The 24,376-nt window shown below is 49.0% G+C and overlaps 1 protein-coding gene across 2 annotated transcripts; it reads left to right on the plus strand.

Annotated features, from left to right (window-relative positions):
* The first annotated feature begins 5,426 nt into the window (after positions 1-5,426).
* Positions 5,427-23,669, plus strand: tle3a (TLE family member 3, transcriptional corepressor a). 2 transcript variants are annotated; one of them, XM_055509602.1, is made up of 20 exons: positions 5,606-6,040; positions 6,610-6,778; positions 7,319-7,419; positions 7,642-7,705; positions 8,985-9,029; positions 12,748-12,810; positions 13,081-13,155; positions 16,517-16,733; positions 18,670-18,800; positions 18,961-19,011; positions 19,087-19,239; positions 19,702-19,834; positions 19,925-20,100; positions 20,178-20,251; positions 20,330-20,579; positions 21,052-21,299; positions 21,424-21,571; positions 21,675-21,825; positions 21,933-22,009; positions 22,277-23,669. In XM_055509602.1, exons 2-20 carry the CDS (start codon positions 6,755-6,757, stop codon positions 22,382-22,384), a joined length of 2,289 nt encoding a protein of 762 aa, XP_055365577.1. In that variant the 5' UTR covers positions 5,606-6,040; positions 6,610-6,754; the 3' UTR covers positions 22,385-23,669. The 2 variants fall into 2 exon arrangements, with proteins under 2 accessions (XP_055365576.1, XP_055365577.1); XM_055509601.1 differs by lacking the exons at positions 18,670-18,800; positions 18,961-19,011; positions 19,087-19,239; ... (7 more) ...; positions 21,933-22,009; positions 22,277-23,669 and having other exon boundaries at positions 5,427-6,040; positions 16,523-17,117.
* The last annotated feature ends 707 nt before the right edge of the window (positions 23,670-24,376 follow it).

The raw sequence follows: 24,376 nt of genomic DNA on the forward strand, positions 1-24,376 counted from the left end.
ATGAAATGCAAACAAAGAGAGTGGAAATGAAGAAGTCAGGGCATCCGTAATGAAGATGTGATGCTCGCTGTTAGAACTGCTCCTGGATCCAGCACACTTTAATCCCATTAACACTGACTAAATATACCATTTGTTTTAAGCTTGCCAGTGGTGGTGTTTATGCTAATAGCCTGGTTGCTTCAGGCTGTTTCAGAAGACTTTTGGAGGGCACTAGCTAATAATTAGATTTAATAAGGAAGTCAATTTCCATCCTCATTTGAAATAAAAATAAGAGGCTTAGCCTCTCATAGGACAAGCATTAATTTGTTGATTTGGTCTCGCTTTCTCTCTCCGGGCCTATAGCGCCATAATTCTTTAGCCGCTCATAGTAAGGGACAGAAATATGCCAACGCGGTTTCCATGCACCTCTGTTTTGATTCCCATATTCCCAAGCATTTGTGCATGAAGCAGTTGAAAGTATCCGCATCTCTTCTGTATTAACAGGAAAAGGTAATGTACATGCAGATTCCTAAACTGATCTGTCAGCAGGAAATTGCAAGCTAATTATAAACACTGCGGCGTCTGTGAAGCTGCTTTAAGGGGATCCACCTTAAAAAGAGCTCAGCTGTTCCTGATTTGGGGGCCAGCACCTGAAATGAATCTGAGGGATGATGGGATAGTGGGATAATCAGTAGGAGACTGAGGAAGAGAAAGCCAAGTTTTTCTAAACAAATCTGTGTTCACTTCTGGACCTTGGACCAGCTCTTTGTCTGTCTTATAACATTCTTCACCTCCTTTCCTCAGACTCTAAATTGGGCTGCTAACAAATCGTAGACATCTGAAACGCACAATGCCCACATGTTCATGTGTTACTGCTTAAACCAAAGGCAGCCTCCAACTTGTACTTCGGCGTGACGCGTCCAAATGAGATGTTTAATTCTTCCTGTAATGCTGATGAGGCGGGCGCGGATTAGCTGCTCGCCTGTCCTGTACAGCGGAGCTCATCCTCCTGGAGGATTGGGCTCATGAGCAGAGGTTCCAGCTGGAGGAGCTCTCTGATCTACTGTCAGACACCGGGCTCGCTCTCCCCTGCCCTGATAACTTCCTCAGCTCTCTATTATTCTCCTCCACCCAGTCGGGGCTTTCTTCTTCTCGCCGTCCCCTCGCTCTGTCTCTCTTTTCCAACTCAATAATGGAATCGAGCACCGCTCCACAGCGAGCAGCAATGGCGGCTGCCGGCGAAGGGATCATTTTCAGCGAGCATGTGTCAATCAGCAGGTATAGAAGCGTTCGTGGAGTCAATTTGGAATGGAGGAGAAAAGCTATATCACTGTGTGCCAGGGAATATGAAATGCTCCTCAGCCAGGCAGAAGTGGTGAAATGCAGTGTGGGCTCCGAAGTGCGTGATCTCACGGGGAGATTTATGGGATGCTGCGCGGCTCACGTTGTCATTTCGGAGATGAAGGGCTCCGCTTATTGTTCATTAAACTTGTGATAAATCCAGCTCAGCATTGACTTATGCAAAATGGTTTCATCACATTTCCCACCACCGAGGTTTGGACTGCTACACGCAACGTCTCCATTTGATACAAGTGAATATAACGCTCAACCTCCGGAGACACTTAGCCAAACAATTCTCAGACTCTGACCTCAGAAGCAATTGCATTTTTCTTTGCAGGCGCTGTTGCCTTGACAACATACTTTCTTTAAAGACAGTCATGTGAAGTCATTCCCATGCCACGTGAATGTAATCATGAACTATAACTGAATTTAGGGCCCAAAGAATCTTTTTAATCGCTTTAGCTCTTTAGCAAACTGGATTAGATTAACAGAATCTTTGTTGAGCAGCTCAAGATCTTCTGAATCAACCGGTGCCGCTTGATCCTCTGATCAGTTCAACATTGAGACTATTCACAGTATTTGTGTCCTGAATTATGCTGCATCTTGAGAAACAGATTGTGGGGAATAATTCAATACACAGAGCAGCTTTGAGCCTTTAGCCTGAAACTAGCAGCTCCGTATTGCCCGAAGAGTCTTACATGCATCTGCTGTCATTGTGCTTTACTTACTCACATCACATGAATACTAAGTGCTGCTTCTGATTTCTCTTTTTTATTTCTTAGCAAATGTATTTGTTAGCAGACCTTACTGTGGACCAAGTAGAGGATGATAAAGTAAATGAATGTAAATGTGACAATAGTGACACATAGATGCTCTCACACAGTGTCTTATTTTGATTTATGCAAATCTACTGGGCTGAACTTGTGAATTATAAGAGATGAAATATGTTGAATATAAATCCCTTCAGTCAATTGTAAATTGCGCACGACATGCAGCTACTATGCAGTGTTTTGTTACGTTATTTGTGTCTAAACTTACTTAGAAGAGCCCATTAACTTTAGAATAGCAGTTAGCTTAGCCGATGGCTAAGTGCAGCTCCAGATTCCTGCCAGAGATCTCATCTTTTTGTTTTGAGACACTTTTCATGTCTGCGTTTTCTCCCTCTTGATAAGGACTTTCACCCTGTTTCCATTGATTGCCGTTCGATGACTCATCGTGATAATACAGTGCGGGCGATTCATCTTCCCACCGCACACTGGAGGCCCTTTGTTGCTCGGAATGTGCGTACGTGTGCGCTGCCGAGTTCCTGCCTCCCGCCCGCGAATGACGTGCCCGCGACACATGGCACGCGTGTTTGTTTGCGGAGCTGCAGAGGGCCTGCGTGCATCTCCACATAAACAGCGTGTCTGTAAGTCACTGCTACACAAACGCGAGCCCTCGCAGTAACAGGGCCCTCATTTTCTGCTTCATGGGCAGAGAAGTGGAAATGCATGAGCGAGAAAAATGCCCAGCAAGTCACATTAATGAGGCAATACTGTGATTTTTAGCTCACCCCTGATAAATAGCTCTACCATAACATTGATCTTTGCCTCATTCACAAGCTGCAAAACCATCACTTTAAATAGTGCAGTAATACCATTTTTTTCCACAGAAATACATAAAGACTCTGACAGTTATTGCTGCTATTGGACAATATGACCCCCACAGAAATTGTTCTTTGAGAGAAGCACCGTACAGTATTTGCTCACTAGCTATATTTGAGCTATGTGGAAAGTGAGTTGATCCTCAGTTTAAAGTGTCAGGAGAGAGGACAATCCCTGCTCTGTCAAGAATTAGAGCCACCTCTGCAAATAGGCCAGTGTGTAATGCCTGAGGGTGGGAGTTTCACCGAGGCTGGGTTTTCCGTGTAAATAAACAGTGTGGGGGTCTCAGTGGGCGGAAGGCCCCCTCTCCCTGGGGTTTGGCCAGGCCTTTTGTTGCCTTTAATCCAAGCACTCTCTATTGAAAGGCGTGAGGGGGTGCCTGGCTGAGATTAGCCCACCAGCTCTTGTGTGCGCCTGAGTTTCTCACAGGCTGCCTCCATACTTTTGCGAAATTACACAGCTATCCCACATCCTCAAGGTGGCTGACAGGAATGACAAGTAAGACGACTGCTGGGCAATGTCAGACGCTAACGTGGAGAAATCTGCTTAGTGCGCCCATAGAGCGGTGCTCAGAGTGAAATATGGCTGCTTGTTTCAGTGCCTTTGTTGTTGGGTTTGGTCACAACCCACACTTAGCACCCTTGATGAAATAAAGACAAACATGCCCATTTGAGAGACATCATAAAACATGAGTCACATAAACCTGTTATAATTTAAAATGAATCATGAAACAGGATAAAATACTCAATTCAAATGCCTTTTTTTAGCCAGGCTTGCTAAAAAAACAAAAAGACAGTAAGCCCAAAAAAGACAAAATATTAGATGCCTGGAACAGTCAGTTCCTGTTATTGCTGGAGGCTGTGGTACGAACTGGGAAGGAATAATTAGATAAACTGAGTTTTGATTGTGCCACTCATCATGTGTTATACTGCAGTGAAATAGGTTTGGTGCTTGAGACCACGTATGTACAGTTTACAGCTTAATATTAGACCCTACTGTTTTGTTTTTAATAGGCTTATATTAGATTTGTTGTTGTATTATAATGAAAGATGTGACACATTATTTTAATATGCACAATCTGTAAACAGGTTGTTTGTTTACATAATATAGATTTATTATTTTACTTTGCTTTTTCAGCAATGGCATAATTAGGTTCAGCATTGCATGAGATTAAATGAGACATGTGTAAAGTTTCCACATGTCCCCGCTTGAGAATCCAGCATCATCAATGTGTTGTACATTTAAAAACAGGAGATGTTATAATTAGTCTGCCATTTTCATGCATCTGGTGTTGTTTTCTTCATTTCACAGGCTCGTTATCAAGCCAAGCAATAGCATGCAACTGATTTAAGTAGCTGCTTTTGTATGCGCCATAAAAAAAACCCAAGTAGACAGGTGTCTTATTCCTGCTCTTTTTGATTATAGAAGTGCCACATCCACATCCATCCGCGCAGCATAACATTATCTCATGTCATGTTTAACGTTAGAGCGGCTCGATTGGCCTTTTGTGGCGAAGCTAAACAGGACCCCTTTTGTCTGCTCGCCACATAGGCCCATATGTAAAGGAAAACTACAGGTTGTAATGTTACAACTGTTTGCATGCTTCCTTTCTTCCTTTGTTTAATGTAGGCTCTCATTACCACGTGGTGGTAACAGATTGTTTGAACTGGAGAGAAAAGCCATTCGAAGCTAATTAAGCAGCCATTCCGGGCTCTATTCACAGGCAGAGGACCGAGGAGCACAGGCATTTGTCAGCGCTTGACCCCGCGTGGTATTGATTGACAACGCTGCCGCGTGAATGACAGGCTCGGCGCCGTCGGACCAATGGGGAGCCGCGGAGTAAGTGCGCCGCGCCGCTATTGGTCGGCGGGCCTTAAAGCCGCAGAGGTGTCCCACGTGGGGCTGAGTCGATACCTTCAAAACAAGGCGTCGAGGCTGCGCTCAGACATGGCTGATGTTCATATCAGACAAAGGCAATCATCTCCCCCTCTCTCCCTGCCCGCAGTGCAACTATCACCACAGTGCTGATAGGTGGGCGTGCGCATGTGTTGTGCAAGAATCACGAGAAACTTAAGAAATGCGCGTCGAGGCGCCCCCGTAGCTTTAATTCGGCGGGTAGCGTCGATCGATTGGTCATTATCGTGTCCTTCACGGCGCGCGTGTCCGGAGCCCGAGTCGCAGCGTTCCTGCGTTAGGATGTTTCACATTTTAGAAGCACGTTATACAAACGAGCCCTCGCCTCGTCTCCCCTTCTGCGCCTTGTATGGGGATGAAAAATTAAAAAAGTGCTTGTTGCACCGTGCACCTCCTCCCCTCCCTCCCTCCACCCGCCCCCACCGTCGTGGTCTCACCCGCTAAAAATTCATCAACTTTATTTGGGGGGGGGGCGAAAAAAACAGCCCTAATGAGGCGGATGTGGAATTTGTGCTGTCTCTGTCAAATTTGGATATCATCGGCGGCACATCAATGCCTGCTGTTGTTGTTATACACTGTGGGCCGGACGAGCGGCGATGCCTTGTGGATCCGCGGGATGATGTCATGTATCGTTGCACCCCACGTGGGGCCCGTCGCTCTCCGATAGGCAGACGTGGCCGTATTCCTTCCGAGTAATCCGATTGGACAGATAGGCGCTTTCACGGCAGTTCAGCCCTGCTGCCTGTGTGTGGCAACCAGGGTAAGCTGGACAACTGGGGGAAATGCGAGATTGTGGAGAGTACCATGTTACGCTTTTAAAGAATCTCCAGCCACTTCGAGTCGGAAGGCAGATTTCGGAGGCGTATATCTTTTTTTTTTTCCTCTCTGGGATTAACCAGCCACAAAAGGCGCACATTCCTCGGAGGTTCGCGACTGAGAATAAAGTAGTTTAATCGAGCCCGACCGCACCAAATTCCCTCCCAACTGCTCCCCCAGTCTGGCTGGGTGCGCTCCGGAGAGACGGGGAGAGAAAGAGAGAGAGAGAGGATGCTTGTCGAGATCCGCGTCCACCACGCTCACATTAGGAGGGATTAAACGCATGAATTATTGCCTGCTTCGTTTTTCTCCAGGAACCAAACTCGGGGCGGACGTTGAGTACGCGGGTACGTATTCGCCGGAGCTGTTGATTTCTCCGTCAGTGTTCGGGGCGGGCGTGCGCGAGCGCAGCGGCGGCGGCGGCGGCGGCGCACCGTCTCCATCGCGTTCCGCGGAGTCAGAGAGTAGGTGGGCGCCAGCTGCGGTCGGCCGTGGCGTGACCGTGGAAGTCCAGCGCGCGCGGCTTCTGGCCGCCGGACGAACGTCCGTCCAGATTGGTCGCGAACAAGTGCGAACGCGTCGCGAGCGTCCGCGTCTCGCGAGCGAACGGCGGCGCGTTTGTTTACCCAGTTGTTGGGGGTTTTTTTGCATCAGTGCGAAGGACGAACGTGACATGTTTGTTTGCACGTCGAGTCTATCCGTGACCACGGACCGAATAAGGTCACCGAGGAGACGGAGGCGCGCGGCGCGGCGCGGCGCGGCGCGGCGCGGCGCGGCGCGGCGCGGCGCGAGCGCTGCTTTCCGGGCACCGCTCGAACTACCTGCGGTCCCCGGGACCGGTTCTGCGTTGTGGCCGCTTAATGAGCAAACTGTAACGTGCTGTGCTTCTTCTTCTCCTTTTTTTATTCGCCTGTAGAGAACCACCGCGTCATTTTCCAACGCGCGGTTTTCGCGACCCCCCCCCACCCCGTCCGCCGAGACCGCCGAGGCTGTGAGCAAATCTCAACCATTTTGCTAAAGGACCTGTACAGTGGAGAGATAAACAAAGGATACGTTTCAAGATGTATCCACAAGGCCGACATCCGGTAAGAAGCGCTTCCTTCACTATACCTACTATAGCGTTCGTATTTATCCAACGACACAGATGTTGACACGCTTCTTTATTGTGCTGGTTCCTCCTGACATCTCCTGCCTTAATGCAGCTCATCAAATCTCTGTATCGTTATAGGCTATTATAATGCATCTATGGCACATCACAATATGCACTTAAGGGTAAATGGATGCAGATGGTTTGCATGCCTGGAGATATTTACTCAGCCATGCACTAATGTATGACTGCTGACTACGAGGACATGTGGTGATTTTAAATCATTTCTGAAATTGGATTTCATTTTCAGTGTGAAAGCCCATTTGTGTAGTGTTATTAGTTTCTGGGGGTGTGAAGTAGATCCACCTCTTAGGTCTGGTAATGTCTTACTTACTGCAGAGGAGATATTATCTTGAAAGTAGTATTATGTTCCAACTCTTCAGCTCCCATCAGCAGCGTAGGACACAATGTGGAAAATGACGAATAACACTTTCTGCTGTGACTGGACTGATGTGATTTCTTTCAAACCTTCTTTCAGGCGCCCCATCAGCCCGGCCAGCCTGGCTTTAAATTCACCGTGGCAGAGTCTTGTGACAGGATTAAAGATGAATTTCAGTTCCTGCAAGCCCAGTATCACAGGTAATGATTACAAAGTATGTCACAGAGCGTGCCAGAGCCGACACTTACTGTCTGTTAAATAATAAAGGTTGCAGCTAATATTCGCTTGTTGGTGTTTGGGGGAAAACAGACAGCGGGTTTCTTTTTTTACATTCCCCATATACCACTGTCAAGTGGTTAAGTGTGAGTGAATTATTGAAGCGATAGAGATGCCTGAAATTGACACCTTGTCTTCTATTTTAGTCTTAAGGTGGAGTATGACAAGCTGGCCAATGAGAAGACAGAGATGCAGCGCCACTATGTCATGGTAAGATTATGTTACACACAGAGCGATCGCGGCTCCCAGTTCAGGGCTTGTTGGAGCTCTAGTCGGGGTGGAGCGAGACAAGCTATTGTGATCACCTGCGCGGTGGTTGGGCCGGCTTGAGTGTCAGGTACGGGCCTGTGAAAGCCCCCAGGGGGGTTCTGATGTGGCTGGTAGTTACACTGAGGAGGAGCCGCCTCTGACAGGCAGGCAGCAGTGGGCCGAGGCTCGGTTATAGCGCCCCCCACCCCCCACCCCCATCTCCAAGGGTCGACTGCAGCGTTGCCCTCCGTGTGTGTGTGTGTGTGCAGATCTGATTATTCTCCTAGGAGACTCCACGCCCAGACATATGCACGGCCGTGAATTAGGCGTGAGCGGGGAGGGGGGGGCGTGTGGGAAAATGCACCACACGGCAAACAAAATGGAGGCCGGCGAACGTGCTGCAGTTTATTTTGCAATAAGTCGGCCTCGGTTTCTGTGTAAACCGTCGGTATTAGCTTTTAATTCTGCAGCGTTTTGGGAAAACATAGGTGTGCCCATGACGCAGGAATGTCGCTCAGACATGACGCAATCACACGGTTCCTTTGTGGCGGTGCGCTCAGGTAAACACGGCGGATGACTTGAACCAATACGCGGCGCAGGCTGAGGTTAAACATTCTTTTCGCAGGAAAACAACATGTCAGCCTGACAGGGGGGAGGTTAGGTAAACATGTAAGGAAGTACCCCACAGCCAGCGCCGGGTGTCACGTTACGCTGTGGCTGTGGGGCTCTGATCTCAGACAGAATGGCTCTCTTGTTTGAGAGTAATTTTCGAAGAAGCTAATGGACTGAATAATGCATTGGCCTCATCAAATAGACGCTGACTGGAAAGCCATTTCTGCCCTGGCTGCCACTTGTGGGCTCCATGGATTACATTTCAGCCAGACAGACTGACCTGGCTGGAAATATCAAGGGTGTTGAGCAATTGTGTTACGCTGGGATCCGAGGGCTTAAGACGCTGATCAATAAGTCTAACTTTTTCTACTCACACTATAAACATAACAACATATTGATTTATTGGGCATAATCACCCTCAGCTGATGCGTGTGTTTTATAGCATTTGCCCACAGAAGCTAGACTGTACCTAGAATCTATCCATAAAACTCAAAATAGGGACCAATTAAAATGCCGATGTGTGGCTGCGCAGAGGATGTTTGCTGTTAAAATAAAAGAAGCAAGAATTTGTTTTGTGCTAAATACAGGAAACAAGCCCTTAACAAAGCTGCCTCTGTTCTCGTTTCAGTATTACGAGATGTCCTACGGGCTGAACATTGAGATGCACAAACAGGTAGGTACCAGAGCTTGGACCCAGACGGATTCTGAACCGAACGCAGCAGCGGCGATAGATGGAAAGTTGTGGTGTTGATCTGATAAGATTAAAAGCAGACTTTGGAAGGCTCAGACTGCGACTTAATGATTAAAAGGAGAGAACTGCTGATGGGCCAGTTTTTCCTTTGATGATGAACCGTAATTACATGAGGGGCAAAAGTCCTTTAGTCGCTTATTGTGCCCTTATCCTTATCAGAGCATTATCAATCTGCTGGAGCTCCACGGCCGGAGAGATAAAAATGGCGTGAATGGGTGATCCTTGGATTTCCTGCGCGCGCTGCTCTTACGGCACACGCTGCCCTCCCTCTTGCAACGCTCCAGCTTGTCTAATGACCATGTGGGCGGCGTGGCGGACGGTGTCGCAGGGCGATCCATCAGCGTCGGGGGCCGTGTGTCACACCGCCACATGTCTGTCAGGGCCCGAGCTGCTCTGATAGCTTCTGTCAAGCACTTATCGCCAAAGCAGAGGAAAGAGGGGGGGAGGCGGGAGCCGGAGACTCCCAGTTGGAGAATAGAGGTGGTGGGGGGGGCGGCGGCCCGGCTCTGTGTAAACAGGTTAATCGACTGATCCATTTTAGCGCCTGACTTTTATCAGGAACCTCAACAGAGCTGATGGAAGCGGCTGAATAATTCATCAGTGGGGCCCCAACCTGCTGAACGGCGTGTTTGTGAGCAAACAGTGTGGGCCCTGTCCGTGCAGCTCCCCCAGCTCACTGCTCACAGAGGAGGGGGGAAAGACGGGGAGTGGTTAACAGGCAGGCGCGGGATGGATTATTGGATGCACGGAGGCATATTATTTCCCCGCGAGGAGATTTATTCTATGGTGGGGAAATCCATTCTCCCAACACTTCCTTTTTCATTACTGTGCTGGGACATATTGCGGATTTCAAAATGCTCAGATGGACCGATGTGGCAGTTAAATGCTGCCTCTCTGTCAGTCGTGACAGTATGTAGATGTGATTTTCGCCGCGCGGTGTCAGCCGGTAATTACCGTCATCTGGCGCTGGTTTCCAGCAGTCGCATGGGGGTTGGAGCCCGGGTGTGGGTCCGCTTTGGCTGCTACCTTTCGGGAGATTGGGCTGCACGGAGCGTTGACACAAAGGAGGAGAAGTAGCATGAGGAAGTTCAGACCATCGACAGCCTGTCTGTCATAAGTGACTCAACTGGAGTTTAATAATAAATTGTATTTTAAGATGCATTTCCACGTAGGTTGTGTTTATTATTTCGAGATCACAGCCAAGAAAATGACCCGACTGACAGCAGGGGGCCCCAGGATTAATCACAGTATCGACGCGTGCATCTATTCAAGCGTCTATTCAGGCACTTTTGGCCCAGACGCGGATCAATCCTGATAAATGCAAATGCCAATTAGAAATTCATTCTTGCCTCACCTCACAATAACGTCGCAGTTTAGTGGAAACATTTGTCACTTTCTGGCTGACACGAGCCACTTGTGAAGCACCAGTCTAATTTCCTTCCAACTAGAAACATCCGAAAGAGGCGATGCAGTCATCTTGGACAAATTGGAGGCCCTCTGCGACTGACTAGTCAAGTAGGGTTTATGGATGGCTCCTGTGCCCAGAGCCACCAATTGTTTTTCCCCTGTATTTAATGCTCATCAGTGTCTTGACTCCATTTTCCCACTGCTGATAGCAACAGGCGAATACCTTTCTGCACACCATTGACAAGCCAGGCTGAGAGTGCTCTTAAAGTGGTGCTACACAGGTCCGAGTACCTGTAATTGTGTAGCAGCAGCACAAAGCTGGCCTCTCAAGGGCCAAGCTGTCATCTACTTAAAGTGACAACAGCCCCGTTTTTATCTGCCAGCGGACCTAAAAAGTCCTCCGAGCCCTGCGCCGTATCTATTTTGACAGCGGTGGGGAGCTGACTTGATGCCTTTTCCGTGTATTTGCATGTTGTGCTGTGAGAGTGCAGAGGCTGCCAGTTGTTTAGGGCGCAGTGGATCAGCCACCTCCTGACCTCGCCCAGCCAGCTGTCACCATGACACTAAGCTTCAGAGGAGCGGACTGTGCTCAGGGTCTTTTTTACAAATCCTATCAAATGTTCGACTGCTATTGACATGGCTTATCTCCACAAACATGGATTATACGGGCTCTGTAGCTTTTCTAGGGGATTTCTTGACTTTTTTGCTTGAACACTTACTACGAAGCATTAATACTAACGGCTTCAAAACCTACATCTGACCCCTCGTTGCTTTATTCGTATGCCGCAGAAGACGAGTTCAGCAACCACTCCAGTTCTAATCTGTGATGTCTTCTGGACTCCCCGGTCCCTTCCGTAACACATGCTACCACATATTTGTTTCACGTTATTGCCTCTGATCCCGGGCTTTACCGTGTTTCATGTGGTATTTCATCTTCAGCTTGTTGTTTGTCCTGCTGGCTTGCCGACTAAGTGGCTATCCATGCTGCAGCTTGGGTCAGCAGGTCTCGTTCTGTTGGACATTACTCTCCCGTCTCTCGGGCTCTGCTCGGAGGTAATACGTCTGGCTGCCAAACCTGCCTGGCATTTCTGCCATGTGTAATAAATAAGCTGGCGTTCCGCAAAGTACATTGTGTGTGCTGCTCCGAATGAAAAATCGGAGAAAATCCCTGTGATGTGTTTGTGTTCCGCAGTGGCCCTGGGTTGAACCGCAGCTCATAAATTCCATAGATGATGTAGCTTTGGCACTGTTATTTTTCTGCTCCCTGTGCAGCGCTTCAACCTGAGACTCATCTCCCATCGCGGGGAGGAGACGGCGGCTGAGCCGGTGTTTTTACAGCGGACGGGCCGGTCGCCTCCCCCTCCGCAGACCTGCTCCCGTCTCTCGTCTTAGCCGCCCGCCATTCATTTGACGCGTCGCCCTGATCGACAGGCTGAAAATTCAATTTAATAACCTGCCTCCGAGCACGTAATATGATTTTAAAGTCTGTTACGGTCAAGCAGAGGTGCCATTTGCATAATGATCCCAGCAAGATAGGGCTGCAGCCGTTGCCATGGCAGTTGGTAGACAAGCTGAAAAATCGGAGGCAAGGCTCTCGGGATGGATGCGAGGTTAGAAGGATGCTGGAGCGGGCAGCTGATTGCAGCGAGAAACAGCCTGGCCTTCAGTCTTTTTAAAGGCAGAGCTTAAGCACTGAACTCTTAACGTTTACAGGCCGGTAGTTGCCCTCTAATGGTATTGATCATAGATTTGAGTTGCCCTTGAGGTCATTATGGTTTGTAGTCTTTGCTCAATCGGCAGTAATAGCCCTTACTGTAAATTGCTTACACCCTCACATGTAAGTAAACAGTGCAGTCTGGTTAGCGGGCCCCACTTCCTAGGGTGTGGCTGTGTGGTTTAACTCTGAGGTTAACTGCAGGACAGCGCAGTTGCAGATGAGGGGAAGGAGGGCAGAGCGCGAGAGGATCCTCTCAGCACAGCAGCACTCTGCCTGCTCATATCCGTTTAGCATGGAGTGCACTCTCAGCACAGCTGTGCTCCATCCCCCTGGGCTCTCCTAATGTTTTAAATATTTCAAATGTCAATATCATGCTGTTTAGAGGATGTTGAGTCAAGCAGTTCTGATTGCCGCAGTAATTGACTTAATCGGTGTAAACATTAAAGGCGGGGTTATATGAAGTCACTGTCTGTTTCATACTTTACCGTCTCATTTGGCTCCTCTTTTGTTTTCCAGACAGAGATTGCCAAGCGGCTCAACGCAATTTTAGCTCAAATTATGCCTTTCCTGTCACAAGAGGTGAGTTTCGAATGCATCTTCTAAACAGTGTCACAGCTCGGTACTGAAACAGAGTCGCTCGTGGTTGCCTGATTACTAAAGACACCACTTCATGTAGCATTCAGGTTAAGCAATTTGGTGTAATTGTGTGTGGCATTTACCCTCACTTTTAAAACTGCAGCTATGAAAATGACGTGTGAAAATCGCACATAGGTGTGTGTGAATGTGTGTGTGTGTGTGTGTGACAGGCGCTGCGTGTCCCAATCATTCTTTGCTCTCGTCTTCCCACAGCACCAGCAGCAGGTTGCTCAGGCAGTGGAGAGGGCTAAGCAGGTGACTATGACAGAGCTGAATGCCATCATCGGGGTACGTGGACTTCCCAATCTGCCCCTCACAGTGTGTATACCCCCTTTATTACCTTTATTCGACCTTGGCTAGCGGCTAACCTGCACATTGTTCATTAGCTGTAAATGCTTATTTCATGTGTTATTTCATTTTTGACTTTAGGTAAATCACGACTAACTAGAGTTATAGATATAGTGTTGATTTGAATTAGATCCTTTTTAAGTCTGTTTTCTTTTAATATTATTTACAAGGTTAATTATTAGATACACAGCGGTACAGACAACAAGTGCGGCTCTGCTGCTTCAACTTTGTTCGCGCTGCCGTCTTCGCTGCCTTGTTGTGTGTTTACAAATGCGAGCCTGAGAGCTCTTGAGATCTCCTTTGCGGCGCGTATTGCTTTAATTGGCTAAGGCTTTAACGAGGAGCCGCATCCCTCACTGCTGACCTGGATAGCTGTGGGAATTACAAGGCTGCGGGCCGAGAGCGCGCACGCGGCACTCAGCCGTCACGGCGCCGCCGCCGTCCCCGCTCACGACAACGCCGAGCCGGAATGTATGGGGCTTCAGCGCACCATCTGCTCCTCGCTGATCGGCTGCACTTACTCTGCCCCTCAAAATCAGAAGTGATTAGTTTCAGCCAATACAGAGATGGAAATCTCTGACTTTCCGTGGGCTTAATTGAGTCTTTAGCCTAAAAAGCTGATTTGATGACTGGAGGCACATATCGGGACTCAATTAATCCCCCCTTGGTGACCTTTTGTTTCAGGGTAATTGCTCCCTTGAATTTGTCTGGGTAGGTGTCTTGAGGTGATGGAGGGCTGCTTGTTTTTATATGCTGGACTGAAGTGGATGCTTTATTATACTTTCACCAAAGCAGAGCAGCTGCAAGCAGCTGATATTCCCAAGGAATGGAAATTTGATTTGTAGCTCCTTCCCGTGTACTTTATGTTCACACTAAAAACAATAGAATGCAAGCTGCACATGATTTGTCACCTCACTGTGTGTCTGTTGGCCTCCAGTCTATGTCTATAATTTTAGATTAATAGCACTGAAAGCTTTAGAAAATCTTGGCCGGTTCAATTTATGACGAGTATATGGACTTATTTGGCAGCGGCCTGTTTTCTGAAAGGATCCAACCTCCACCCAAGTAAAGCTGGTTGTTCATGTCAGAGGTGGCTGGAAATGTAGCCGCTGTATGTTTCACGAATACCTTTCTATTAGTTATTCATTGAGGAGAAGCTCTGTAGACAAGCCAAAATCCTCATGCATATTGTAAAGCAAGGTGGGGTGAAAGAGCGTGCCAGGCAGACAGCCGGCATCCAGGAGCCTGCCGCATGCCTTATTGATGGTGCTGAGGGCCATTAATAAGATGCAACTAGGGCAGCCGCTCGTGTCGAGATGAGCCTGACTGCCGGTGCTTCCTGTCAGCCAGAGCCGGTTAGATGAGGCCACCTTTCCATCAGCAGGCCGCCTGGACGGACCTGCACCCTGGCTTTTTTGAACAGTGCCGTGGCAGTGTACTAACACTGTGCTAATGAAAGCATTAGCACGGGCTGCTCGTCACCGCTCGCCGTCTGTGCCCTCGTGTTGCGCTTGTTGCAGGGCGCTTTTCTTCCTGTGCGTTTTACTCTACTTGGTTTAGTTAGTACACTGGAGAATAGTATAATCCATTTGCTCAGCTTTGCCTGTGTGTGTGTTTTTATTTAGCTACACCCTGGCTGAGAAAAGGCTAAAAGAGTAGGTCTTTATCTTAGAATATTAAATTAAAGGAAATAGGCCAGACTCCTTTCTTTATTTATTATTGTCTTCATTTATGGCCCTCTAATGAGGGCTCTTGCTGATCAGCCATGCATATTACCCATCAGTGCCTCATTAAACACAATGAGCGAGGATGGCTCTCCCCTGCCAATGAACTGGCTCCTTAATTTCCCTCATGGACACAATTTTATAACGCACTCACTCTCTTGCTCTTGTTCTCCTCTCTGCGTTTCTCTGTGGGTGTCCAGGGCACATTTTGTAATTGGATTGACATCTGCCCCATGGAGCAGAGAACAAGGTTGCAAGTTAAAATCCCCACTATATTCCAGCCTACCTCCGGGGTAGATGATGTACTGCAAGAAGCAATTAGAGAGACCCCCGCATATGAATTTCAAGGACACGTTGGAGTAGAATGAGCTCTTGTTACTGAATATCTGATTTAAAAGCAGGCTCCTACTGAGATAATGTGTTCAGCAGGTTCATTACATTGTACTGCGCGTTACGCCGTCTCACCAGTCATTACAAAGTCCCTAATAGTTCAGTCACGGCCATAAATGGTCACTGATTGAAGTCCGACATGTAAAAGAAAGGAGGCGCATGCTGTAACAGCAGCTGAATTATTCATCTGGTGTGTAGATGGGTAATAAATTGCTGATGTTTTTATTGGTGTCTCAGCTAAGTATTATTTAACCTTGCTTTAAACTGCTTACTTCCATGCTGAGTGCCTTTTAACTCCCATCCATTTCCCCGTGCCTTTCAAATATTGATGGTGAATATTGGAGGGTTGTCTGAGTGCCAGCATGGGACCCGTGGCCCTGGCTGCTGGAGCTTTACACACACACACACACACACAGACACACACACACACACACACACACACACACACACACACACACACACACACACACACACACACACACACGCACGACTCACTCAGACACTCAGGGTGAGAGGCAAGGAGGGAAGCAGTGCCAGCATCTCGCACTTAGCGCTGAGTCCATCTCTTAAAAGTTTGGGTGTTCGAATGATTCATGTTCTGCTGATCCGGGAACATGAATATGAGAGGCGTAAATAGAGGCTGGTTGTGTTTCTGAAGTGTTTAAGGAGCAGGTAGTTGTTTAGCCCACAGGCGGAGAGATTCCTACACAGCTTCATGTTCCTTAAGAGGATTGCTCAACTCACTGATGGCTTAGAAGTGCGCTGCCACTGCAGTGTGAAATCTGCTAGTTTACCTGAAGTGCTGTGCTTTTTCCAGTGTTAAGTGGTGGTTGATTCCCACTTTGCTTTCTTGTTCATCATCAATATACAAAAGGATATAAAAGTCTATTATTATTTCAGCTCATTTTAAACTACTGTGTAGTTGTGTGTCCGGGCTCTGGGTGTTGTGTGTTGGACACCTTGGGCAGTTGAGCACGGCTCTAGGGCTTATGGCTCCGTGTCCTGCTATAGAAATAGCTCAGAGGGGGATCGCTGTGTGATCCCGACTGTAATAGAGGTGTGAATGTGTTAATATCATCCAGGGTTTAACCGACCGGCCTTGTGTTCAGCGACTTTCGGCTTCTTCTTGCCCATTCCCTCCGACCCACTCGTCGTCTGTCTGTCTGTCTCCCGTGTGTCCCTCACAGCAGCAGCAGCTGCAGGCGCAGCACCTCTCCCACGCCGCACACGGGCCTCCGGTGCAGCTCCCGCCGCACCCCTCAGGACTGCAGCCGCCCGGCATCCCTCCCGTGACGGGCTCCGGATCGGGCCTGCTGGCGCTCGGCGCCCTGGGGAGCCAGGCCCACCTCCCGGTGAAGGATGAGAAGAACCATCATGAGCTCGAACACAGAGGTGAGGAGACGCGGGAGCTGATTCCTCAGCTCTTCAGAAAGACAGAGAGTTCAAGGGAAGATCATTACACTGATGTTAAACAAGGAAACCGTATTGTGTGTGAAAAGCTTCTAAGTCTCTAGAGCAGAATCATAGGGCCCTTAGGTGAGGAGCACGTCCTGTCTGTTCACATTCTGTCTGGGTAATGAGCTGGTACATTCCCAGTCCATGACTGCATAAGCTATTCAACAGCTCCAGCACATGGTGATAAGAGGGGCCTTGTGCCCTGCAGTTGATTCTCACACGTTTAGCCAGGAGCATCTGTTTTGATATGCTAACTGACGCGCTCCTCTCTCTGCTCCACTTGGTTTCATCCTCACCTCGGCTGCCATTGTTCCCTCTGCGACACAGAGAACACGGTGAGTGCCCGAACCTGCTTTTTTATTTTTGGACCGGTTGGCTTTGTGTTTCATCGCATTTTCGCCGCCGCTGCAAATGTCAAGTGCAAACTTTGGCCGGCCGATCGCCGCCGCTCTAATCTGCTTTCAATAAAATGATTAATTGGAAATGAGGTTTGGAATATAAATCCTGTGTGTTTAATCCAGAAGGGAAATGACTGGTATCATGCTGGAGAGATTAGAAGCCTTGTAATTTCATCACAACTAAAGAAAGACTTGAACTTCCCCTTCTTAAAGGATTTATTTGATCCCTTCTACTGTCTCTCTTGTTTACCAGCTCATGTGATGAATATTTATGGGCAAAAAAAAGGAGAATTGTGTTTTTGCGTTCTCTCCCTCCACCCCTTTTGGCGGCACCGGCCAAAGCCTTTAATTGAATGGCAGCGATCTCTGATGGCTTGTGATGAGCCTGAGAGATTGTATTTCTGCAGGACGGCCCTGGTGAATGGGTGCAGTCATGTCTGAAGAAATGGAACTCCTGGGGCGATTAACAGGCCTGTTTTGTTTCTGTGCTCTTGTCCCAGGTCATCTGATAGCAGAGTGGTGACTTTGGTTAATGAGTCACGCTAAGCATCTCTTTAAAGGTCAACCATTATGCAGACAGTGGCCCTTTGCCCAGACTGCTAGTCCATCGGCCATTGTTCACTTCTCTGAGCCGCCGCTGACTCGGTCCGTGTTGTTGCCGTGGTCCTCAGAGGAAGGGACAGAGGGAATCAGGCAGACTTGGCAGTTCACAGGCAAATGGCAAACTCCTGTGAAACTTGCTGGACATGTGCCTAGTTCTTCCCATTCTGTTGGCGTTTGGAGTGAGCTGTCCCAGCTTGTGTGGGCAGACCGGCTCCATGAAGAAGCACCAGTCAGTCCCACGCTGCCGTGCCCACTGGCAGGATATAGATTCTCTTTCTTTATCAGAGCCCAAAGCCTGTGCTGACACGGTGCCCAAGCACGCTGCAGCAATCAATGCCCAATGCCCACAACATAGAGTCCTTCTCCCTCTCTCGCTCCCTCTCTCTCTCCCACTCTCTCTCCCTCTCACGCTTAGCCTGACTGACTCTGGAGAAAAGGCCCTCTGTTCAGCCACAACACACTACTCATGTCCCTGGGAGGCTGTTTGTTGTCCAGTTATGAGGAGGAGGGAGCCCAGCTCTGAAAACAAGCCCGCCTCCTTTCAGTTCAGATAACGGCCCATTTTGTTGCGTGGCCAGGGACAGGCTTGTGTGTGCGATTGGACTCGCTTGGTGTCAGGGTACTGTTCATAGCTGGCCTAGAGCTGCATAAGAGTGTGTGTGTGTGTGTGTGTGTGTGTGTGTGTGTGTGTGTGTGTGTGTGTGTGTGTGTGTGTGTGTGTGTGTGTGTGTGTGTGTGTGTGTGTGTGTGTGTGTGTGTGTGCGTGTGTGCGTGCGTGCGTGCGTGTGGATCGGCACACTGCGTTCCCTGTGAATCTGTAATTGATGAATGACTGACTGTTTTCTATTAGTATCAAAGACAAAGCGGTGAGAAAGTGTGTTTCTCTTTTCAGAACAACTCTATATCACCATCAGAAAGCTTACGCACAACAGGTGAGAAGCACCGCAGCTCCTCTGACTATAATGTGGACTCAAAGAAGCGCAAAGTGGAGGAGAAGGACAGCATGAGCAGATATGTAAGTCATTAAAGGAGACGTTGGCACATTATAGCCTCCATGCCTGTTTACTTTGTGGCCCTAAGCTCATCGTAACTACAGCAAAGGCTAATTCCTGAATTAAATGGTCCGACTTTATTTCTGATAAAAGGTTGTTGAGGTGTCAAATCTCTCATTGCAGGACAGCGATGGAGAAAAAAGCGATGACCTGGTGGTAGATGTGTCCAATGAGGTGAGCCGCGTGGCTTACCTGTTGAGTTGCCTGTTGATATCCAGCTGTGTAACTGTGAGAATAATCTGTCTCCAGGACCCCGCCACTCCACGAGCAAGCCCCGCCCACTCGCCGCCCGAAAACGGCATCGATAAGCCCCGCCCCCCAAAGAAGGACACGCCCAACAGCCCTGCATCGGTGGCGTCCTCTGGGAGCACCCCCTCCTCCAAGGCCAAGGAGCTCAGTCATGTAAGACACCAAGAGAGCTACCAGCCAGGACAGAAAGGGCTTTAAATGAGAATTGCAGAGAGAGCAAAAGGATGTGTGCAAATAAATCTGGGACAGTTTCTGCAGTGGATTAGGAATGGCTGTCGGTGCTTTAAGTGCATGACTAAACGTCAGGGATAATATTGTCCCACATCAGGATCAGTCAGGTCTTCTCTGTTAATAGCTCAATGTATTTAACTATTCCAGGATTTTTGCTCTGCCTCACTGAAAGATTAAAGCCAAAGCAGTAAGGGGATAAAAACGGCCCCATCCCCATTGTGGCCATAATAGGTTTTAGAATAAATAGCAGTTTATGGCTCTGCAGGACTATGAGGGTTGTCAGAATTAGATTGGATTAAGTTGAGTTTGCTCTCAAATTGTCAGTCTGCACGTTGCCTGGTTTTCAGGGTTATGAATGCGCCGATACTCTCATTCCCTTGACAGAATGACAAATCCTCCACGCCGGGCCTCAAGTCCAACACCCCCACCCCTCGCAACGATGCCCCCACCCCTGGCACCAGCTCCACTCCCGGGCTCAGACCCATCCTGGGCAAACCACCAGGCATGGAGGCTCTCGGTTGGTATCCTTCCCTTTTCTCTCGCTCCACCCTCTCCCAGCGCGTGGTGATGTCACACACCCGTCTCCGTCTCCTGTCTTTGTCTGCAGCAGCCCCAGCTCTGCGCACTCCCCTGTCCATGGCGGGCTCGTACCCCTCCCCGTTCGCCATGATGGGCCATCATGAAATGAACGGGGGCCTGACGAGCCCCGGCGTCTACGCTGGCCTGCACATCTCCCCGCAGATGAGCGCTGCGGCGGCTGCGGCCTACGGACGCTCCCCCATGGTAACGGCCTCCCGTGACCTTTAACCTCTCATTAGCCGTCCATCAGTAAAAGCTGGAATTGTCTTGTCACGTTTCAGGGGTTCGACCCTCACACGCACATGAGGGCCCCCGGTCTTCCAGCCAGCCTCACCTCCATTTCTGGTGGCAAACCGTAAGTCTCTGAGCGTCGCGCCCTTTTAAAGTCGCCAGCGATGCGTCGGCCTCACGCCGCCCCCGTCCTTTCCTGCAGGGCGTACTCCTTCCACGTCAGCGCCGACGGCCAGATGCAGCCCGTGCCCTTCCCGCCCGACGCCTTGATCGGCCCGGGCATTCCGCGCCACGCCCGGCAGATCAACACGCTGAACCACGGCGAGGTGGTGTGCGCCGTCACCGTCAGCAACCCCACGCGCCACATCTACACCGGAGGCAAAGGCTGTGTCAAAATCTGGGACATCAGCCAACCTGGCAGCAAGAGCCCGGTCTCCCAACTGGACTGTCTGGTGAGGACGCTGCCTCTCATCCATCCTAACCCTGTCACGGTTAGGTCCGTTTGTGCAGCGGTTTCATACAGCAGGATATGGACTGGTGCTGTTTACACACCATGTCAGCCCATTAACAATGGATCAGTCTTTGTTATACATGGGGATCATGACAGCAAATGCACTGGAACACACACACACAGCTGACACCAAAACTGTGTGTGGGTGAAAATGGGAGAGAGAATTTTGAAGGCAGCCATGGAAGAAAACGATAAACACATTTTTTCATAAAATAAACCTTGGAATGATTGTGTAAATGCAACAAATCAAAAACATTTGTCAGCTCTGGTCAGACCAGGTGTAAGGAAACTCCTCAGGTGGTGTTTTGTGACGGCAAGATTTTCATCGTCTTTCCCACTGACTTGTTCCTAAATCTCTCTGTTGCTCGACTGCCCTGAACACGTATTGATTTGCTTTGTCCTCTGTGCAACAGAACAGGGATAACTACATCCGCTCCTGTAAGCTGCTGCCTGATGGCCGCACATTGATTGTCGGAGGCGAGGCCAGCACGTTGACCATCTGGGATCTGGCCTCTCAGACGCCCCGCATCAAGGCCGAGCTCACCTCCTCAGCCCCAGCGTGCTACGCCTTAGCCATCAGCCCCGACGCCAAGGTCTGCTTCTCCTGCTGCAGCGACGGAAACATTGCCGTTTGGGACCTGCACAACCAGACTCTTGTTAGGTTGGAAGAGAACACTCACTCACACTGTGTGCGGCTCTGGCCCCAAAACAGCATCGCTGTTATGTGGGTAATTTCAAAAGTGAATGTCAATTGTGTTTTCATGGGGTTCTGACTTTGATTTCAGGCAGTTCCAGGGTCACACGGATGGCGCGAGCTGTATTGACATATCCCATGACGGCACTAAGCTGTGGACTGGTGGCCTTGACAACACTGTTCGCTCCTGGGACCTGAGGGAGGGCCGGCAGCTGCAGCAACACGACTTCACTTCACAGGTGAAGCGCAGAAGAAGCGGCCGACGCACAGAGGCTGAGTGGATAGTTGTGTCTTTTTAAAGCCCGGGCCCTGTTAATAATTACTATCGCGTCCCGTTTCCAGATCTTCTCTCTGGGCTATTGTCCGACTGGAGAGTGGCTGGCAGTGGGCATGGAGAGCAGCAATGTGGAGGTGCTCCACCACTCAAAGCCTGACAAGTATCAGCTCCACCTGCACGAGAGCTGCGTCCTCTCTCTCAAGTTCGCATACTGTGGTATGGACACACACAAACACACAAACACAGCACGGCTTTGTGCAGGTCCTGTGTCTTTCACCGCGCCGTGTTTGCCCACAAACAGCCTCACTGCGCTTGCTTTGCAGGTAAATGGTTCGTAAGCACTGGGAAGGACAATCTGTTGAACGCTTGGAGGACTCCGTACGGCGCCAGCATATTCCAGGTATGCAGATCAATACACTCTGTCTGCAGCCGCTCCGAAAGCACGTGGAGTCGTCTCTGAGCGGAAGGGCAGCGCGACCGCTGTCTGACAGGACTCTCTATCAGTGAAAAACGAACCTGAAATATTGACCTGACAGAGAGGTCTTCGTGAGGGGCATCAGGCCAGGACTTGATGTCGCTGCAATCCAATCTTGCCCTGTAATCAGCTAATCTTCCCCAGTCTTACAGTAGTAACGTGCTATTTTCTTGCATTCCTTTCTCTGAACAGTCCAAGGAGTCCTCGTCCGTCCTGAGCTGTGACATCTCCACGGACGACAAGTACATCGTGACAGGCTCCGGCGACAAGAAGGCCACTGTGTATGAAGTCATCTACTGAAGCCGACTGCGTTGGACTGGAGCGCGCCCACGCTCGGGGACGGGGGACTCCTCCGCGTCCCCCCCCTCACTCGGACAGCTTGGATGTTGCCTGCGGCCCCGGGGCGGATGGGCAGGAAGTTTGGCAGTGCCAGACTGCAAAGACGGCCGGCGCCGCGGTTGGTCCCGTAGGCCGCGAGCTCGGCTCTGCCCTTCCTCACTCATACAACGAACGCTGAAGCGAGTGCACTTCCCCACGGCACGAAGAAGAAAATATCCCGCTGTTTTCCTGTTTGTTGGATATTTCTTTTTCTTTTTCTTTTTTTTTTTTTTTTTTATTCGTCCTTTTCAATGTGGAGATAAAGTTCCGTGACACGACAAGAAGCGGCGCTTCGCTGTGGAGCTTCTCCTCGGAGGTTCTGTGAAAAGTGTACATAATGGAGTAATAAAAGGCCTTTTATAGATTTATATTTTGGTGTCCAGTTACACTTGTGATGGTTCTTTCTTGTTCTCTCCATGATTTTTCTGTTCCCTCTGGGGATGGAAATTAGATTAGGACTTTGTAAGAGGATATTCTATTTCAGTTTTTCCCTCTTCTGCTTTTTTTCATGTTCGTTGTCCAGGATGACCTTTCGGAAACCTAATTTGGATTTTTTTTCCCCTGACAACTGCCTTTTTTCTTCGCTATTTGCTGTAACACAGACATTAGTCCCATGGATATTACCAGTGGAGAATTGTGGAAATGCCCCTTTTCAGACTGGAACGAAGAGGAAAATATGGTTTCCAGTTACTTTCACCCTTTTGCCCTGATCCGCAGAAATTCATCCTTGAAATTAAGACCTATCAATGAACACTGGCTGCTTTCACTAACAACATGGATAACTGTCAGTGGGAGGACTGATATGCTTTATGGAGAAACAGCTGTGACCTGAGCTGATCAGATGCGATCAGCCTGATCTGTTGACTCGACTGTTGTATGAATCATCATTTTTCCCACTTAACAAAGATTAATCATCAGTCTGTAAGAGTTCATTATTTCCTCTCTTGTTGGACTCTATGTGACTGATATGCAAGACGTACAGGGTTACTCATAAAGGTGGCAGAGCAGCCAAGATCCCTTCTGACATTTGGGCGACGCTCTGTTTTTTGTTTTCCTTCGGTATTTCATAATATTCCACTACAATCATCTCAGACACGAATGGTCTCCACATAAACAGACTGTGTAGCTTACAGGTCTCATCGTCCCTGAGGATTGTACAGTTGACAGTTGTTGATAAATCAATAAACTGTTTTTATATTAAAAATCATCTTGAGTGGATTTTTATAGAGCTGGATTCTACTTAGATTTTTTACTTAAATGCATTGAGACTCAGATCAGATCATCTCACACAAACACGCGTCTCATCGCTCTATGAATCCTGATAGCATAGCGTAGACTTAGCTGCAATAAAATCTGAACCTGAACATTATTAATTAACATTAGATGTGGCTTATTTTAGTGTGTGCTTAGTGTTCATGGAGGTTAAAGTTCCAAACAATGGCACTGTTCTGGGCCCGGCACAGTTATTTCCTGCTTCGTCCGCTGGTGGTCGGCCAAACGTCACAAGGACGACATTGGAAGTTGCCATTTTGAACCTTTTTGAACCTTTTTGGTGTTGACGGTGACAGGAGGTGCACACTGTCTCTGCCAGGCTCACGGTTGCACTCGGTTTCTGCTCTTTATGCTCAATTAGGCTCACTGGCAGATGCAGCCTTGTACATACTAAACTGACACGAGAGCGGCGTCAGACTCTTAGCACAAACAGCTTATTTCCCAGTGTGGAGCTATTCCTGTAGGTGAGGCCGTTCGAGCTGTTTAGATGCAGATTAATTGCGCGCTGAACGCTGCAGTGGGACACAAAGTGTCCCGTGCTAGCGTTGCTGCAGGGTAACAACCTAGCGAAACGCACCGCTCGCGTCTCATCAGAAGCGTCTCGTCCGCAGTAAACGCGCACGGCCGCCGCCTGACAGTGCC

This window comes from Betta splendens, chromosome 6 (genome assembly GCF_900634795.4).
Source record: "Betta splendens chromosome 6, fBetSpl5.4, whole genome shotgun sequence".
Classification (NCBI taxonomy): domain Eukaryota; kingdom Metazoa; phylum Chordata; class Actinopteri; order Anabantiformes; family Osphronemidae; genus Betta; species Betta splendens.